This window comes from Solea solea, chromosome 17, assembly GCF_958295425.1.
Source record: "Solea solea chromosome 17, fSolSol10.1, whole genome shotgun sequence".
NCBI classification, from domain to species: domain Eukaryota; kingdom Metazoa; phylum Chordata; class Actinopteri; order Pleuronectiformes; family Soleidae; genus Solea; species Solea solea.
The window spans coordinates 9405389-9426240 of record NC_081150.1 but is presented as its reverse complement, the minus strand read 5'-3'; the positions used below and the strand labels follow the sequence as shown (position 1 = coordinate 9426240).

Genomic DNA, 20852 nt, shown 5'->3' with positions numbered 1-20852 from the left:
GCAAAGGCAAGAGTACTAACCACTACACATACCGTGTGTGCCCTAATTCTTAACATTTAGCGTTAAAATAATCACACTTACACTTCTCACTCTTCCGTATGGCCATCAAAGTTTGTCCTGACCGATCATGGTTTTCAAGCTCACACACTCGCATATGAAGAAAACATCGAAACATGTTAACGGGCAAAGGATGCACTCACTTGACAAAGTCAATAGTACACACACAAACACACACACACACACACACACACACACACAGCCAGGGCAACTGTGATCAATACCAAGCCATTTCTGTAATGGTGGTGTTGTTAAAAAGAAATTAAGAGAATTATTTTCTGTCTCCGGCCTCGGCCGCCAGCCTCAAGGCAACATGGTTACATCTATTAGTGAAGGGTTACTGCACCCAAACACACACACACACACACACACAGAGAGAAACTCATTTTGGGGGACACATGTGTAAGCACACTGACACCCTGACTCAGAGACAGAAAAAGGAGGATAATGGGCATATTTAAAGAAGGTCATTCATAGAGGATTTAACATAATGGTTTCTTTAATGTTTGTAAATCATTGATTTTTTTTTTTTTTTTTAAAAACCCTTTTTATATCTTTTTGTTAGCCTCCATCTTTTCTTTATCTACGATGGTCTACAGGTTGGCAATAAAGCTTAACGGTTTAATTTTGCAATGAGCTAAAACAGAAAGAAAATCAAATGAGCACAAAAAAAAAGGACAAAACAAAAAAAATAAACTTATCAAGGAACTGTGGGGCCAATGATACAAAAGGATTTATATTGCGCCGCTCCAGCTCCTCTTCATTCAAATGCAGACTGGAGGCTCACTATTTAAGTATCTGATGAGAGAAGAGAGGCAGCTCGATCTGGCAACCCACGCTTTAAATACCTGCATGTGCGACGCTTACATGTGAGATCGCCGCATGAATATGCATTCGCAATGTGCACCGTTCATTTCAATATGTGCATATTTTGTCGTATAGTTTTCTCTTAATACTTAGTCATTTTAACACACGAGGGTAATAATGTGTTTATGAACTTAAGCTTTCAAGTGTGCGTGCGTGTGTGTGTGTGTGTGTGTGTGTGTGCACATGAGAGGTGATTAGTGATCACTAAAGGGTTTTTCATTAGTCTTTCCCTGGGTACTCAACAACAAAGGCATAAATTACCTCCAGCAGATTACCCACTAATCTCCACCAACGCTTTCTCCCTCTCTAGCTCCCTCATCCTCATTAATGTCCCTGCCTTTATGATCCTCTCCCCGCCGCGCGACCTAATCAAACAATCGGTGTTAAATGTGGCAGCATTCTCTGCCCTGGTTTCTCCTGTTTTTCTTGCCCACACCTTAAACAACCTTCACCTTAATTTCTCCTTTCATTTATATTTTACTGTGCTGTCACTATGCCCGCTAGATTCTGTGAATAACAATGACTTTAATTTAATCTTGCAGGGAACAACCTGCTGACAAGGTTCATTTCATGGGTCAGTGTCAAGTTTCCTCGATGGCATTGCCCAACCCAACCGCTACTGTGGTGCTGGTACACCGCTGCAAAAAAAATGAAATGAAAAGGCTCCAATATGTAGCACAACCAAACTTGACCTTGAACAATTGAATCTCAGTTTACAAAAACTGTCAATAAGGTTCATAAAGAACAGTGCAATAGATAATTATGCAAATTGAATGCGTTGAGAGTGCATGGACCAAAGAAAAACTTTGTATATCTGTTAGTTCTGACTCTGGGGAGGATGGACCGAGCCTTATTATAAATAAGTAACAAATACAAAACTTTAAACTAAAGTGCAAAAAGGATCAAATATAAATACAGACTTTTACTAACATGCACAAATTTGGGGTAGGGCTGGACAATAATTCAATAAAGATATATACCGAGCTATAATTTTCTTCAATATCAATATAAGAAGCATTCAGTATATATCAATTTAATGCTTACACTTCAACTTTAGGGGCAAAAATAAATGTTATCTGTCTGACATTTATCGTGATAATTATCAATATTGACTACGTGTGAGACAGATGCACACCAACAGAGCCTGGCTCTTGCAACTGAAGGCTGGCGTCCATGAACATTAGCTAATCCTAGTGATTTTAAGTTTTCTCTTCTCGGCCGATCTAGAACACTGACAGCATTTCAGCCTGCTGTGACTTCCTGTCGACATCTCTTCCTGTCTGACTGAACCGCCGAGCTGATTAACCAACCGTCCCACTGGCTGCGTACCTGCAAAAATCGACCTTGGCTAACAGCTCCCGTCTCTTCTTGTTCTCCCTCTCCTTCTTCTTCTCCATCTCCTCTTCATGTGACAGCATGTCTTCATAGGGGAGCTCATCAAGGTCAACGTCGCCTGGCATGATAAACCTAGGAGAAGGCAATAAAAAAAAAAAAAACACACAAGAAGTAAATATGAATAAACAAAATGAGGCAGGCAGAATGAGCCCCACAAATAAGAAGGCAAGTTTATTTCCAGTAGGGTTTACAGAAAGTTCAAACTGCCGTGCGTAACTTTTAAATATAAACAAATTGTCAAATGAGTTCAAACAATGATCAAGTCAATCAGCTCCACATGACTGTTTCTCAGTACAGCACTGTTTAGATCTCTTACCACCAAGCAACACTCCCACACTCCCACACTGCACACTACGATGTTGAATACATATCTAATTGCCATTTTTACATCATTATTCTCATTTTCATTCGAAAGACATTATTTTAAATGATTACTGTGTGATATTTGTGCAGATCTCTGAGGAATAACGACGCTCTCTTCCGTCTGTACAATAAGACGTGTACAGATCCAGACAATAGTTGATCTAAAATGATATTTTGACATTTTGGCTTTAACAAATATTGTGCCTGTTCAGCCCTACTGCACACAAGAAGAGTGCAATTGTATGTCAAGATGCCACATGGAGGCAAGAGCAACACTGCACGCGTAAAAGAAACAACTGCAAACAGGTTGTATGTGAAAACACAAAGAAGTACCCACAAAAAGTTTTAGAAGTGAATTCCACTGCTTAAGAAATTTGGATAAACACTTCCTGGCCCCGCCTCGCCTGCGCTGCTCTTGTATACACGCAAATTTTCCCTCAGTCAGGTCTAGTATAGCATTGCTTAACATTTTCACATGAAGGACGCAGCATGTAAATAATGCTGTATCGTTTTTGGAGCAGCATAATAACACCACCAAATGTTACATACTGCAACTTTAACGTATAGCACTTGCAAGGATTTAAATCGGTGTGTGGTCATGTCATCGCGGATGCTCCTACCTGCCCCCGTCCTCTCTGTTCCCTATGGCTATCAGGGCCTCCAGGTCGGTTCCCTTGAGGCCATACTGCAGCAGCTCCTTGGCTGCGTCAACATTCTCCGGCACTCGCTCCACACACTCGTGCAGCACCCATGAGCGCTTGCGGATCTTGCTCTGGGTGGAATGTAGAAAGCGGGGATGAGTTCAGAAGAAAATGGGATAAAAAGGAGGCACAGAAATTGGAGGAGAGGGTAAGAAAAATTTGCTACAAATTGGTAAAAATGATGCGTGAAATAGAGTAAGGGGGTCGTGCCGCACAAAAGTGTGTGCGCTTCTCCCACTCGCTCAAACCCACTCACTGTATATGCCTTACCAGACATCTAATATACTGTGATTAACACCAAAACTCTGAAAGAATTCTTTCTTTCTCCATACCCAATCTTTCATTTGTTCATCACTCCCTCACATCCGCCTCTGTTATTTCTCTCATCTCTTACCAGATAATCTTGTATCGAGGCGATGCTGACGGTACTCTTCCTCCATTGTCTCTGGTAGACCAGATCAGAGTCCAGATTATAAGCGTGGGCAAGAGACAGGGCTTCACCATATTCCTCATTGTCAATCTAAGGGGAAAAAAAACACACACACACACACACACACACACAACGAGAATTTGATCAATACATGAGCCTGTTTTCTTTACAACGGCTAACACTAAAAGTGTATATGACTGGAAAAGACAGGCATAAAAGCAGTAATTTGAGGATGATGTAGAGCAGTGTTTGCAAAATGGAAGCAACAATGGAGTTGTGTGACAAGGAAAAATTAATTGGTAGTTTTTTGAGGAAATGAGCAGACAGCCACTAATTACGCAGCAAAGTTACGCTTTCTGATGTAAAATTCAAGTTGGAAACAAAAAGACATAACTGCAAGGCAATTTATTCATTTCAGATTGCTCTAGATGCTTCTTGTGTTTTCTTTTTTAATGTTCAATTATCAGCCCCCCCAGCGTGATTTACTAATTCAGTCTTCCCTAACAGAAATGAATGAATTTAAAAACCCACGTATTTCTCAAATTGAAAAAATGAATATTAATCGACAGGAGGAAAGTTCACGGCCTGATTTTTCATCATCACGCTGACATACAAAGACGCCAAGGTTTTGAATTAATGTGAGTAGTTACAGCACTTCCAAAAATCCTGCGTGCACACACTGAATACTCAAAGACTGAATGGGGAAAAACTCAAACATGCAGATATCAATCTTTGCAGCAATGTGACGCTACAGAGGGATGAGAGAAATGACTGAAGGGTTATGAAATATTTAATGATATTTGAAGAAAGAATAACCGAGACCAAAGGAACTCTGTCAGTCTGAGCACGAGGAGCTGGTTGTACATTACTGGGACATATGGCCTGAATATTTCAAACCTTATTGGGGCCGAATCCACCAAGAATGACTTTAAGACCTCTTAAAACCCCTACGAAATGGTCTGTATGTGCATTTCTAGTCTTGATGACCACACTTTACTTTACAGTATTGCAGTATTCACTTATTCACTCACACACTCATAGCACTTTTCTCCTTTTACACATCTTTCATACATATTCACACACTGTCAGGCTGTGCAAGTGTCTTGCCCAGGGACACGTCGGCATGTATACTAGCAGAGCCAGGAATCAAACCATCAACCTTCAAAAACAAAATTTAAGATCTTCACCCTTCAGACAATAAATTGAAATTACACCTAGAAACATTTTTTTTTCTTAGCTTTTAATTTCTAGAATATTTTATAATTTCTTTCATGCATATTGTTAAAAATTGATGCCAGCTTGTTGAGTGTTCTCAATTTTGTACTACGCACAAAAATGTGCTCATTTAAATTTTAAAGTTTGATACGTATGATGAGACTGATGAAAAATTAACTGTGGGAGAAAATGAAACATTTTATGATAGTAAACTTTAGGTGGAATGACACCATTATTTCAACTAATTTATAACCAACTCTCAGAGTTACAGAGGGACAAATCACCAGCTATATGGCCAATGTGCTCTGCAGCATCAACTGCTGTACATTAAAATGTCTCAATGACCACATTGGTCAGATTGGATTTCTGCATAATCTTCACACATCTAATAAAGAGTATCTTTATCGTTACAACTCTCTTATTGGTTCGTAGATTTCCAAAAGACCTCTGACAGTAATTGGCACAAGAGGCCCTTTTATCAATTACATTGGTGCATTCACACCAAATGCACCATTATATTAGATGATAGTCCCATAGAGTCTCATAGAGGGTAGAATCATATTGAACGTAATGCAAATGTTTCTGCTTGCCAGGCATCTATTATACAGTTGAGCCTCGACATCCTCCACAAATTCAGATTAACCTGAGCATATGGAAAATGCCAGAATATTATCTTTTAAAAATGACTCAGTGTCTCTGAAACTTACTTCATATTAGGAATTTGGGCATGCAAATCTCTACACATACAGAATTTAAACTTGAATGAGAAAAAAACATGAGCAAATTCAGATTTTCATTCGAATTAAAACTTGAAAAAAAATGAGTAAATTCAGTAATAATCCATAATCCCGAAAAGATAAAAACAGTCACTGGAAGCCCCGCATGCAGAGTCGTTAAAATCACTCATAGATACACAGCCAGTAGCACATGAAGGGCAGAACTTGGCCACTACCTTCAATAATTAAAATTCATAAACATGTCATCAAATTTTATAAACACCTTCAATCAAGTGACACCCACGGCAAACATTACAAGGCCCTTCGGAGCAAAGAGTTGAGACACACACACACTCACACACTCACTGGAACAAAACCACCAAATCATAAATAAATTAGACTTCTACTTAACCATGAAAGAGTGAGTACACGGTGGCACAGAGTATCTGACACAGATAGAATGAAGGATATAAGGAATAAATGAAGGACAGACTTTTTCTTATTTTGTATACATTTTATATATCAATACAAAAACAAATTCAGTATATCCCGCAATAGCCTCAAATGTTACGAATTCAAGATTCAGATTTTAATTGGATATAATTACTTTTTAACGCCTTTCATCACACTGCATTCCATATTATGGTTTCATATTTTGGATAAATTGACTGAGAATCTTCCGTCAATGTTGAGATCATTTTCTGTACTGCTCTGGCGATAATGATTTCTGAACTGACAAGGCACTAATTTGAAAAATTTGATGTCAACAGAAAGAGAAAATACATGAAACTGGGACTTAATATCAAGAGTGTTGTTCAGACTGCTTTACTAATATGATAATGAGACTTAAGTCTACACCCACACCCGCAGCTGTACTAAGCACAGCAGCACTTGAAATGTTTCCATCGTCCTGCTAAAATGATCACAATGACTAGCTATTTTAAATTGATTAATAGTATTTAGCGACAAATCAATTGCATTAAGTTGACTGTTTTAATTGTTTTCCGTAGACAGATGAGGATTAGATAGATTGTAGGAAACTACATAAGTGATGACAATGTACATCTAAAGTAGTGCTAACCATAAAACATTGCCAACCATTCTGCAAAACAAGGATTTGTTCCGTATTTGAAAAATAACAGCCAAAATAAATTTCTCCTCATGTCTGAACTTCCATCCCTCGAGCCCTGCGTCGCTTAGCAACGGAGACGCGTAAAAGGTGAACCGGCGACAGGAGGATACTGCTCCGGCGAAAAAAAGAAGATTGCAAAACTATATTAAAATAATAATAACACCTTCAGTTTCAATAGGGTCCGAGCACACAAAGTGCTTAATGCATTTTGATTATACAGATTTCTAAACTCATATTTGGTAGATAGAATGTTACATACACAGAAATACTCTAATACTATAGCATCCTTTACTCAGCTGTGAAAGTAAGAGTGTGTGGAGGTAATGTAGCCTATGTAATGTGCGGTACATGAGGGAGGCGGATGCAACATGTGTAGTTAGCGCTATAATATTAAGGTGTTGAGTTGCACGTGGATGTGTGAAGGAGAGCTTCATTTCCGCATGTTGCCATGTTAACATTTAGCTCAAATCACAGGTGTAATTTAAAAATTTTGCAGCGGCAGCAGCACGGCGACAGACTGCTGTCTCGTTACCAAATCGTACGATCAGGTAGCAGTAGTTCTTTTTCGCTGCCGTTGACATCATCATTATTGTCAATGCTTAATTAGCCTTGCAAGTTGCAACCCATAACAACAAATAATAATGCTAAAACAGGCTCTGTGTCACATCAGTGTCTCGCTAAATTATCTGATCCAGGAACATCATGACACCTCAGTTTATCCAGGCCCACACGGTTTGTATGAAAGTACATGTGTGCAAACGGTCTGACTGACACACCGAGTAGCCCTCTCTCTTTTCTGTGTGTAGGAGTACAAAGCAACACAGTCGCCAGACTGTGGTTCCTCGAGGGCAATAAGAAACCCACACAGTTAAACCTCTCGTAGGAGGACATCAAAAACTGCTTTCTTCTCTCGCCGGATTTAGCTAATAAAACTGTTAGCAGCCCTGCCAGCGTGCTACTCACACACAGGCAGGGTTACGCCGTTGAATGCATCATCAAACTCCTAAACACATGAAGAGTTTGACTTGAGGAAACAACCCAGAGACACTTGTCCCGGTTTATTCAGTCAGTTCAACAAAAGCCTAGACTGAGGTAAATCTTTGAAGAGAGATCAAGTCACCTGAGAAGACACGAGGTCGCCGCGGTTTGTTTTGTGTGGGTTTGTGCGAGTGTGGATGCGTGTACTGTAGGCAAACTGTACAGCTATAAATCGGCACTGGCACGCATCATAAAGAAAATGTGTATGAATGCGTACACTGACACGGTGGAGATTTTATGAAAGCGCCATGAACACATATGCCTTCAAAACACAGTACACCACGACTATTCTATAGCGCAGCAGCATACGACTACAAGCCTCACTAACGCAGACAGTTTTAAAGTTATGTGCATTGAAGTCATCCCCAAAGCACGCTAGTGAGAGCCGAGTGGAGACAGAAACAGAGCCGTCTCTTCAACAGGTGACAATTTGGATTTCCACACTCACTTCGTCTCCATGCCTGAATGAAGAAATAGACTTTCCTCCATTACTCTAATTGTGATTCTCAGTCCGGGCATTTTTTTTTTTTTTTTTTATTGCTCGTCTCATTTAGCAAATGTTGACTTGTCTAAGCAGTAATGGGCTGGCGGTTTATTGTTTATTTGGATCCCATTAGCTTCCACAAAAGGTGGTTGCTAATCTTTGTGGGGGCCACATCGAATTTATAAATAACATTTACACACATTTGCAATTTGTGATCGCAGCGAGTTGATATCACAACAGCATTACAGACGTCAGCTAGCCTTTAAACCACATTAAACTGAGTCAGTAATCAGATCAACAAATCAATCATCAGAGATCGATGAATTAATACACAGCAGCAGGACGTTTATATCTTTCTACATTGTAGTGCTCTCATTGCCACTTACACCTTATAGACTTTCTCTTGAGATTGAAAGGACAGTCCTTATTGTGGTTGTTTGAATCGATTTACATACAGATTATTTGAAGTACATACACATGGAGATAATACAGAAACCCCTAACCTTCACTCATATGCCTATACGTGGATACAATTCAATAGGAGAGCAGCAGCAGCAGAAGCAGCTGGTAGAGTGTTGCGGCTACCAAGTGTTACAAAGAGATAATAATGATATATTACTTTGTAACTCTCCACTGTTCGGAGAGATGGCGATGACTAATGGCATCTAATGATGATGACAATGATGAAGAAGGCAGCAGATGATGGGTCATAAAAATGACTGATGAATCATGATCAAACTTGGGACCACCGAGAGCCGATACCACTCTCTCTCTCTGTTCTTTATGATGGAGGATGTTGTTGTCTTTGCTGCAATTTGTAGTGAGTCGCAGCAACAGTCATATTTCTAATGCGGCAATTAGCATTTCACAAGAACCCATGAGACTGAGAAATAGCCTTAAAGCAGACTGAACATCTTGCTTGGTTTTCATTTCCCCTTAACAGCACTCTGGAGCTGATCCAACAAAACAAAAGCACTTCACTGAGCTGGCAAGAGATTTATTTAGTCAGAAACCAATTTTGCAGATCAGCCTGTGCAATAATTCAGTCAATGACCAAACTGATTCATGTGACGTTCAGTGGCTGCTAAAATTAGTGGCATAAATAAGTAGTTTTAAGGTAAATGGAATGTTTATATATTCCTCACTGCTCGCTCTTTCGCTGTGACTGAGCCTACAGAAGTAGCTGGATACCAGCTCCACTGAGCAGCTATCAATGTCGATATCCGTCGCATGTCACACACTAACACAACACGTCCTATAACCATTGCCTGGAAGGACCACTTAATTTTAATTCTCTCTTTTTTCCCCATCAAGGCTTTATTGTGAAATATCTGGACCAGCAGATGTGTATTTTATTGAGTACAAAGAGCATCTAAAAGTGTATTATTTGAGGTGATTTTCAAAGGCAAACCCTATGTAAATCATCACAGCAGCTCAACAACGTGTACAACTTCATTTAAAGGTCTGTTACCTTTAATATAGTCTTGTTGTTTTTACAAAATGTTACGTATTATACCTTTAAAACCCGATTACTGGCAGTATAAAGAGGTGTATGTTACTTATGTAGCAGTTTTAATATGATTTGCTTACTGAGCTGAAGAAACACTCAAACGGGAACATGAGGGCATTACAGCATGAACACTGAAACATCTTTAGTCGCCTAAGCACATAAGCATTTTGTTGTGTGCGCTGTAATGAAGAAGTAAACTGACTTTCACACACTTTCACACACTGCAGCTAAAACCTGACTTGTCATATCAAAGGGCCTGTCCACACAGGCCACACACACACACAGCAATTCTGTGACTGTGCAGAAATACAGTATAAATACGGGGAATAAATAAAGAATCCCAGTGGTACAATGTTTACCACCTAGACAATCTCAGATTATATTCATAGACTACTTCACCATGGACGAGAAAAACCACAATGCTCATTATTCTCCCTTTATCTCTTCAAACCCTTTCAATATTTAAAGCACTCATGCAAACTAGTCAATATTGATAATTCTATCATTAAATGTCAGATAAATAAAGATTTATTTTTGCTTCCAAGTAAAAGTTGAACTGTTAACTGTTTTAAACATCTGGACATAAAAGGCTAACACTCATTAAAGATATTCAAAGCAACTGTGTGCGTTTATACAATGCATAAACTATATATATACACAGCATAATGACCTTTGATTATATTGGCATTAAAGAAAACGATATTATAATGATGACTGTTTTTTTCACCCAGCTCTAGCACATACACTAAGGTAGAAAAGAGGTTATTCTTCTTCTTCTTTCTTTAAACATCATAAAACAAGACAAGCTTAGCATTTCAAGATATTTAGACTCATCATCATGTGTCAGTTACATGCGGGGTCAACCCCCCTACCTTCCTCTGGTACAGCTCCTCTGGTGTGGTTGACCTCAGGCTAACCAGACGGTAGTTCTTCATCACAGTGCGGCAGCGCTTGCGCGGTGGGGCGAAGCGCTCCATCTCCGTCACATAGTACAGGCCCTGCTTGACGTAGCCAAAGTAGCGGGCTTTGGCGGAGGACTCTTCGTCCGAGTCAGAATCCCCTCCTTCATCTCCCTCCTCGTCGTCACTGGCCCCACTGCTCAAGTTGCTCTCCAAACGCGCGCGCTTCTGTGCGAGCTTCACCTCACACTGTGGACAACAAAACGGTGTTAAACTCGGAGATTACACATTAAGAGGATAAAAAATGTGTTCGATAAAACGTATGTAAATAAAATGAAACACATAAATAAATGCACATGTAAAGATACATTTTATCTATACTGTCAAAAAGCCAGTTTTATTTCTTTTTATATAAAATACATCCGTCTTGTGGACCAAAATCATTAAGAGAGTACACTATCGTTCCCATTGATTGAGAGACTCCGATATACAGCCTTTGTCCGGGGCAACTTTCTGATGCTAAGTCTTTTTCACAGTAGGATGTGAACAATAAAAAATGAAGCATGTGATGCAATGAAGCAGAGTTTACATCTAGCTGTGCTAAGGCTGGTAACCACACTTAATTTCACGGCTTCATGCAGGATCAGCAGGCTGTCTGAGCACAAAACACCAGCAAGGTCAAGCTGCTCAATAGAAAACCTAAATCCAAGCTGCCAAAAGTACTTTCTCCAACTCTTATTGTCCCTCTTCTACGCATTTGTTATTGCCTCAGATGGGGGGAAAAAATCATTTGCCCATTTTTCATCTGCTCACTGTAGTGAGTCCTCATATTTCGTAGCGATGGCCCCTCTGGGTTTTTTTGCTCAGTAGAGAAAAATAAAATGCTGGCCCCTTCAACAGAGCTCTGTCCCCAGCTGGGGGAAACATTTAGCACCTGTAAAACATTAAGCATCTTAATCAATAGGGAACTAAGAAGGTTCCCACTGTGCTGCACTAATGCACTCATAAGTCCTCACTCCGAAAATGCACATGTTCTTATCATCATTAATATATGAGAGGCCATGTTATTCCACATCTACGGAGGCGTTCACACAGTATAAACCCCCATCATCACGATAATTTCAACACACTATCAGCTGTAGATACAGCTGCAGGCATCCACCCCCCCCCCCCCCCCACTCAATGTGAAAGCAAGCTGATGAAACCTTTCCCCAAAAGTTGAAAAAAAATCCTCTTCTTTTTTTCTATGCTTTCAGATAAAAAAGAGAGAATAAAAGTAAGCGGTGATGTGATCAGGGTCTTTGTGTGTGGGGAACAAATAAACCGGGATACAAATTTCATCATCACGCCTTTCCTCCACTATTATATACACACATGCACACATACACGATGTCGCTGCCAAACTAAAAAACAAAAAGGCCTGCATGAATATAAACATGTAGCGCTTCGGGAAAAGATTCTATTTGTCAAAGGAAGACGTCCTGGGGGGAATCATATCAGCTCTCAGCACAAAGGATCAATCACAAATCAATGCACACATTTGTGACGCGATTGATTTTCCTGTGCAACAGACTCACTTGAGCGTCCTCAAATGCACTTCTTTTTTTTCTTTTTTTCCTTGCCAGCCTTTAACGAAACCAAAGACTTGACATTTCCATGAAAGAATTGTTGTTTGGCATTAAATACTGTCTAACCCCGAACAGCAAAGGTAGTGCAGACTGTGAATATATGATTTGCTTTTTAACGCCACAAGGACTCGTAATATATGTTCAGCTCTAAAAGATGCTTCCACGAGTCTCAAGCGCATGTGGCACATGACGGTTTACCTCCAGGCTGAGGAAGCCGCCGTCATGCGCTGCGGTGACTCGAGGTGAAGGCTCGAACCATTCACAGGATTTGCCCAGGAGGTTGCGGAGCGTCCTCACGGAGGAGACGGTGACGGAGCCGGAGCAGCGAGCCATAATCAACACGTTGTCACTCCACCAGCTCACATCCACCAGCGGGTAGTACTGTTCCTTATCTGGAAAAAGGTATAAAGAGACATAAGGTGTATAATGATGTGATTATACACCAGAGGAAGCTGGGTGACGGCTGATAAAGAAGATTTTCATGAGGGTGCCTTGTGGATGCATTAGCACTAAGATTTCTGGACTATTTTAAAATGCGTTTCATCCTGAGACACATTTGCACCTGTGGTCGTATGTATCACTTGTTATGCATGGGATCAACTCTTACACACAGATTATGTCTTATACAGAAGCTGTCACAGCTGTCATCACAACTGGCCCAAAACTGTCAAAATAGAGTGTATGTCTGCACAAACAACCACACATTCAGAAACAAGACGACGACGGCACATGTAAAGAGATGCACAGACTCACTCACGAGCACGGACACCGGGAGATAAATATATATTTGCTAGCCTTGAAATATGGCTGCAGGTCTAAATAACTGTATAATTCAGTGAATAAGACATGTCAAAGACCATTAAATTTTATCCAGCATGTGCCGCTGTGTCAGCAACAAGGTTGGCTCTCCTGAGGCCAAACTACCTTTTATTTTCTTCCGTCTCTCCAGCGATGTCTTCCACTCTGGGTTGATCTCCTCAAATCCTGGCTAAAGGGAGGACCGCAGGATAGAGGCACCAAAGAAGAAGGGAGTGAAAAAAGAAGAAGAAGAGAGGAGTAGGGGGGGATAGAGGAATTAATCTGCTAAACCTGTTTACACTTGCAGCAAGCACAGACGCACGGCTCAACTCAGGCCGGCAACACAGCAGAACATATACACACAACACTCGGCAAATATGACTTGTCTCAAAGCCACCTCGTTTAGAATCCCTCTCTTTTCATAATCATATTTGGCCCAGAGCAAGATTACGTACATACAGCCGTTCAGGCGTCTAATGTACAAAATATAAGCTCGACAGAGATTTATTCTGAATTAGCAAACTCATACATGCAGGTATAAAACAAAGGTACAGTAAACATAAGCAGCTTAAAGTTGTACCTGTTGTTCCTGGTTCCATGTGGCCCTCTGTCTAAGTGAGGGCACGTCCCAGAGAGACAGTTGCCCTGAGAAATGGATGACAGCCAGGAGGGTACCATCGGGGCTCAGGCTCATGCGGAAGACACCGTCCTTAAAAATACAACATTTTTTAGCTTAAGAGAAAGCTCCTAAATGTATTCCAGTTAAACTTTTGATTGACAAGGCATATAGAAAAAAGAGAGAGAGGGAGTGCGCTACCTTTTCATCTCCTTGTCTTGGAAAGAACCTGAAACTGGGGATCCTGAAAAAACCTCTCTTCTGATTCTAACAGATGACAAGATTGAGTGTGTTAGATGCTGTTTGAATATCAGTGCATGTGTGTGTGTGTGTGTGTGTGTGTGTGTGTGTGTGTGTGTGTAGTCTCCTCACTGGATTGACATCATCTTCATGGCTGGTGACCTGCTTGTAGTGCGGTGAGCCCGAGAGAGTCCTCCAGGCTGTGATGCCACAGCAAGAGGCCTTGGACACGGTGTCATCCCCAGACTCACAGCCTCCCACTAGGAGCAATCTGGAAAACAAGTTTGTGTATACACATACACTCAGAGTTAGCACCTCCATGGCTGCACCTCTAACAGATCAATTAGCACTACATAACATGGACAGCAAATTAAGGAGGCTCATCCTTCAGCTTGGGTTCAAGCCAAGGTTTCTGGGGTATTCACACAACGGAGGAACCATTTAGCCAAGAACAGGGTTTGAAGTTATTTATCACAGATAAAAGTCTGATTGGAATCAATTGCCGAGCCCAGTTAAGACACAAACAACACCACAGTGACCGCAGTGATCTGCAGGTCTGTCTTTTGCAGTGAAACAGAGCAGATGCCACAGTGCCCAGGAACGCAGGGGGGAGGTGTGGATGAAGCACTTCTGTCCAGCTCAACACTGCCCCCTAGTGCAGAGAGTAACCTTAAACCTACGGTAGATATTTAGTAGGAGCTACAAGAAATGAGTTGGTAAACTGACAGAAAGCACTTAAGGCTCAAGTTTGATAGGATAAGCTATATTTCCTGAATAATGTGATATAGAGATTCACATATCCTGCACGCACTGATGTATTGTAATTACTGTCAGCAATTCTTATGAAAATGATCATGAAATGATCATATGTGCACATAATTGCACATTTGGAAACATTTGTAATCATTTGTAAACCCACAGGTGTATCACATCATATAAAATATGTTATATATTCCTTAATATACAATTCATTTATCCATATGAAGGTTTGGCCGATTATGATTTCCCTCATATTCATTTGCCCCCACCCCCCCATCTTCTCGCTAACCTATTGTCTGCTTTACTGACCCAGTTTTCACACAGGGGCCATTAAAGTTGCATGTCGTCTATCGGCTGGCAAATATTTGACAGTCGCTGCCAAATTCCATTAGGCTGCCTAACCAGGCGTCACGCGCCAAAGTAAACCCGGTTTGTGCAGACTGTGAAGGCGTGGGGAGAACAGTAAGGTCACCAGGTGTGAGTCGGACACTAATGAGTGAAACCTTTGACTGGTACTTGGTAAAGAAAGGCCACAGACATTCTGGATGGTTATAGTGCGTCCCTACAGGCAGTGCATTAAGGTAATTGCTTCATTTATTCCTAAGTAATGCAACATCACACATGTGCAGACCACAGTATGTGGTTATAGGAACCTCTTTAAGATTTGTATACATCCCAATGAAGATACAGTATAGAATAAAGTGTATATTTCACATTTTTTCATGGTAACATTTTTAGAGAATACATACATAACAAAATAAGGAATAATATAAATTTACAGCCTTAAAGATAACATGTTGGTGCTTAATTCTTTAAGCCCATAGATACCAAGAGACAGACAAATTCCTCAAATATATTAAATGCATCATCAATAATGGGTTTAAGCCTATAATGAATTCAAAGACCGTGTATATATACATATATGTATGTAAACATAAGATGTCTGAATATGAAAAATAAACTTCTTGAAACACCACCCAAGAAGTGAGAAGTAGGTTTGGACTGTGGCAACCAGGGAAAATAAAATGTATGAGGGTTTCAAGTGAACGCTTCAGCCAATAAATTGCATTAACATTAATATTTTAATGCAGACTAAATGGTAATTTTCCAAAATATTCATAAGTTTCAACTATATTCTGCAAACACTCCAGACTGATGTGGTGTTAGAATTTGTTGATAACAACTCTCTTACCGGTGGACAGGGTGGTAAACAGCCGAGGTGATGCCACTCGAGTAGTGGGCAGAGAAACTGAAGCTGTGGTTTTCCTGGAAGTTCTGATTGGTTCCCACACTGAGAGAAGGGGAAAGTCACGTGACAAGTCAACAATGAGTGAACTCTGGCACAAAAACAATCTAAAACATTGACATTGCGGAGAGATGTTAATGGTGCAACGGAGATGTCGCATATGATGACAGAGCCGTTTCAGTTTGAGCTGCAATTAAAATGAGGCACGGCTAAATGTATTCTTTAAATTTAAGTGGGCAATCTAAATTAGATTTGTACTAGAGTAGATGTGTAATTTGTGAGATGTCTCACTGGGGAAATGTCTCCTTGCAATGTAAACTGTATGGAGAGAAAGGGAAGAGAAATCGCTGTAAGAAAAGAAAACACACTGAAAGATTTACAAGGTCCCCATAGTTCACATTTGTCCATACGTACAGACGCGTCGCACAGGCAGGAGAATGAGAGAGATGATTTACTGTCAAGGCTCAGCTATAATTCCGAAATTGTAATTCGACATGTTTGAGCGACAATATTGGAATGCAGTCACATGAAAAAGAAGAGCAGGATAAGCTCCATAGTGAAAATGAACCTTGAAAAACAAGCCAGCATTTTCAGAGTAAATCTGGTGCAAATGTCTCCCACATCTTAATTACCTCCTCTCCCCCTCTCACACACACACACACAAACACACACCACACTTGTGAAGCTATATCTGTGAGGACCCATCCTTTGCAATATGTATTCCTTAGCCCTTTTACCCTTGTGGGGTCCACAGCTGTCAGAAGCCAACAGCAGATTGGGATAAACACAATAAAACAAGCTCCTACCCCAAACTTAACCATTTTATCTAACCACAGTCTGAATGGCAACCCTAAGCAAAACCCCAATTTTAACACCAACACTAACCATATTAATTCCCAAAGGTCACAGCAATGACCTTTTTTAAACTAAATGTGTGAACCATGGAGAGACATGCATATGAGTACAGGCACACACGCACACACAGGGCAGCTAGTCTTCTTAGGACACTGCATTGGCTTCAATTCATTTGGACAGCCTCAACAAAACCTTACCCCTATACGTAACCATAACCAGTCAATGCCTTACCCTAAATGTAACATAACCACAATTAAAATCTTAGCCCTCAAGTAAACCAGATCCTCAGCAATGAGGTTCTGCCTCACCAGGACCAGATTTTGGTCTCCATGAGGACTACTGGTCCTGACAAGGTCAGTGTGTATGTGCCGTAAAGACATAACACACACACACACACACACACACACAGCAGACAGCTAACACCATTTATCTGCCTGTAATAGAAAAATAAATCAACATTTTCCTCTCTTGTCTGTAGAACTGAAGCAAAACTCATGGGGTGCAGGGTGTCACCTGATCGAGATTCAGCACACACGCACAATCTCATCCGGTGTCTTGGAGTGTCAGTGCACCCAGGCTTGGTATGACTGCCATAATCATACAAAATGAAATGGGAAATCTCTGAAATAATGCCCTGTTAAATAATGTTAAATGGGAAAAAAGGGGAAAGTGTGGGCACCCATGAGGAAAGCACACACACACACACACACATACACACAAAACCAAATGTCAAATATTAAAAATGTGTCTCTGAATAAGTAGTAGCATTGGTTTTCAGAGACAGATGCCAGTCCCTGTATTGTTTACATACAAACAAATACATCATCAAAGTCCACCTATTGGATGGTGCTATAAAAGGTTAGATTAAACAGCACATGCATGTAAATTAGACAATAATAGAGCAGCTCCAAATTGTTCTTTCTGCCCCATCTTCAAAATGTGAGTGGAATCACAAACGAACATCACATTTATATTCGAAGCGGCAATTGAATTACTTTTACTAAGAGAAGTTGATGATCAGTGTTTTAAGTGTTTCAAGCTTTGAAGCTCAAAAGTGAGGGTGAATATCAAGGAAACGCGAAGAGGCGACATTTCGTAAAACGCTTCACTGTGACGACGGCGCAAAATGTCCTTCCATTGTTTGCATCTGAGACGCAGTTTATTCTGAACCACAAACAGAAGCTGAGGCATCGAGAAGCGTCACTTGACATGTGTACAGTAACAGCTAAAAGTAGCTTAAATGAGTTCAAGTACAGTAGCTCATAGCCTTTGAAGTAGTCATTTTAATTTCGAGCCCTGTAGGCAGTAGAATTGTCAGTGTGAATATAAGCGCCACAAGAAGAACTGTGAAGAGTAAAACATGAAAGCGGTTGAATTGTTAATGATTGAAGCGGCAGCTTTTTCAGCTCAAGCTGAAGTTTCATACACAGTAGTTTCAGGAGTAGAGTATTTGGTCAGTTTAAGCGATAAATGCCAGTTGTAAAGTGGAACTCCGCAAATTAGTGCCACTTCCAACACAACTACCGAAGGCTGAGGTCGTTTAAACTGAGACGTGGCCAGCATTAGTTTCAGAGATTAGTTTCAGAGACCAGAAAACTCTTGAGTCGTTGTTTAAACTGGATGATTTGATGCAAGTGGTTGATATAGGTGTGAACATGACTGAATGATCACTGAATGTAGTTTAGAAGGGTTTGCTTGCTGGGTAATATCACTATTCATCAATCTACAATTAAAACAGTATTAATATTTGAACTTAATAAAAAAAGAGTACCTTTTGAATCTCCATTTTTGGTAGATTTTTTGGTAACACTTTAGGGAACACATATTCACCATTAACTAGGTGCTTACTAACATGCATACCAGACCTTTATTAGTAATTATTAAGCACGTATTAACACCTTAATCAGGAAAAATCTTAATTCATGTCGTAATAGAGGTAGAATAAGATTATGTAGAATAAGGTGTTAATACGTGCTTAATAATTACTAATAAAGCGCTAGTGTGCTATTTATGCATGTTAGTGAGCATCTGGTTAATAGTGAATATGTGTTCCCTAATCCAAAGTGTTACTGATTTTTTTAAGCAGTGATCACACAAATGTCACCTATATAGAAAAGAACATGTAGCACTTTGCAGGGGCCCTGCATACCAACATAAAAATGGCAAAGTGTAGCAAGAAAAAGCATCATGATTTGGGGGCTGCGCTGCTGCCTCCGACCTGGGCACCTCGTCATTATGAAGCGGAAACTGAACTCCCACATTTATCTAGTAAGTCATTTATTGGACGGTGTCAGGGTGAAGAAGATGGGTGATGGAGCAGGACGATGACCCTGAACATCAACGTAAATCTACTACAGAATGACTCTGAACAAAGAAAACCTGCTTTTGAAGTAGCCAAGTCGGAGCCAAAGCATCAATCCACCACAAGACGCAGCAGAATGACCTTGAGGGCCGTTCCTATCAGACATCATATGTATAGTACTAAGCACGTCGGGTCCACAGATACAGGGAGTACTTATTTCACGTTAGTGCTGCCAAAGGAGCTTCCACCAGTTATTAAATCCAAGGGGCCATTTACACTTTATGCCAGTGCTGTGAATGTTTAATGAGTGTGTCCACTAAATAGAACAAAGATTATGAGTGTTTGTTTGTAATAAGCTTAAGTACAATGTGTTTATCCATACTTGGGACATAGAGGAGGATCAGGAACCTACTACCGTATACTTTTCCTTTAATGTCACGAGAGAGTCATAAAGAGATGCTTTGAGAACATTAATACCACTAATAGGTGAATCAGTAGTTTTTTGTCTCTCACCTGACGAGATAACTCTTGAGAGTACCCCCATATGTGATAACAAGCAGCTCGGCTGACCACTGAGAACTGGCTGTTGACTCCAAGAAGATCAGACCTGCCACCGCACAGCTGAGATCCCCCGGAAAACTCGATACCTGGGTCAAAATAGAGAGACGAAAAAAGAAAAGTCAGGAGCCGTACGGAAATCGGCTGATGCAAATGACAGGGGAAATCAAAAGAAACGGAGAAAACTCTACAATATTTATTAGTCTGTGCCCGCACCGCGTTTTTACAAGAGGAAACAACAAAGATAGATCACACCAACAACATTTCTTAAAGAATACGGAACAGACGGGGAAAAAAGAGGAACATTATTGGACAGGGAGGAGAAAACAAGAGAACGTGACAGAAAGCAAGGGAGGTGGGAGAGCAGGAATTTTTATCATCTCCTAAAATAGCACCAGTGTGAGCACTTAACGGTGACAAACAAGAGACACAGAACAGAAGAGTGTGGGGGGGGGGGCGTGCCAATGTAAGTGTGCAGACAGACACACACTGTAGATGCATAACAAAGTAGAGTGGCACTAAAGGAATGAGGATCACAGACTCCGAAATATGAGTGTGGCTGGGGAGAAGGACGAGTGTCTGCCCTGATATTATCTGATGCATGGAGGAGGGGGGAGAGAATGACGGAGGTATTATAATATGTGGCACACAGATGGCATTACAGTGAATAGGGAAAGGCGAGACAGACTTGAAATGGCAGGGTGAACAGAGCTACTGGGAGATGTAAGAGTGAGATGCAGAAAAAAGGATCCGGGGAAGAGTGGAGGAGCAGCAGGTGTGTGAAAAATTAAACAGACGGGGAGAGAAATAGAAATGGGACACAAAGAGTAAAGAGGAGAAAAGAAAAAGCAACAAGACAATGAATTTGAAAGCAGGAGAGACAGACACAGAGCCCCGAGGGGGGCTGACGACGAGAGGTTCTCTTCAGAGGTGACAGGCAGCTCAAAGTGGCCAGTAAATCTGTGCCACAACAGCAGAGCATGGCCCAACTTATCTCTGGAGGCGAGATTATGGATGTCTGAAGCCCCATAACTGTGTCACTG

General features: G+C 40.7%; 1 protein-coding gene across 1 annotated transcript in view; it reads right to left on the bottom strand.

The window, feature by feature from the left end:
• nbas (NBAS subunit of NRZ tethering complex) overlaps positions 1-20852 on the bottom strand; it is a 144782-nt gene that overhangs the window by 114855 nt on the left and 9075 nt on the right. Inside the window, exons 8-18 of the mRNA XM_058612749.1 lie at positions 19765-19898; positions 16041-16139; positions 14222-14360; positions 14051-14116; positions 13814-13942; positions 13360-13423; positions 12634-12827; positions 10781-11056; positions 3778-3903; positions 3303-3454; positions 2254-2391 (exon numbers count right to left, since the gene is read on the bottom strand). Coding sequence (XP_058468732.1) covers positions 2254-2391; positions 3303-3454; positions 3778-3903; positions 10781-11056; positions 12634-12827; positions 13360-13423; positions 13814-13942; positions 14051-14116; positions 14222-14360; positions 16041-16139; positions 19765-19898 — 1517 coding nt within the window. The remainder of the gene's footprint in view (positions 1-2253; positions 2392-3302; positions 3455-3777; positions 3904-10780; positions 11057-12633; positions 12828-13359; positions 13424-13813; positions 13943-14050; positions 14117-14221; positions 14361-16040; positions 16140-19764; positions 19899-20852) is intronic.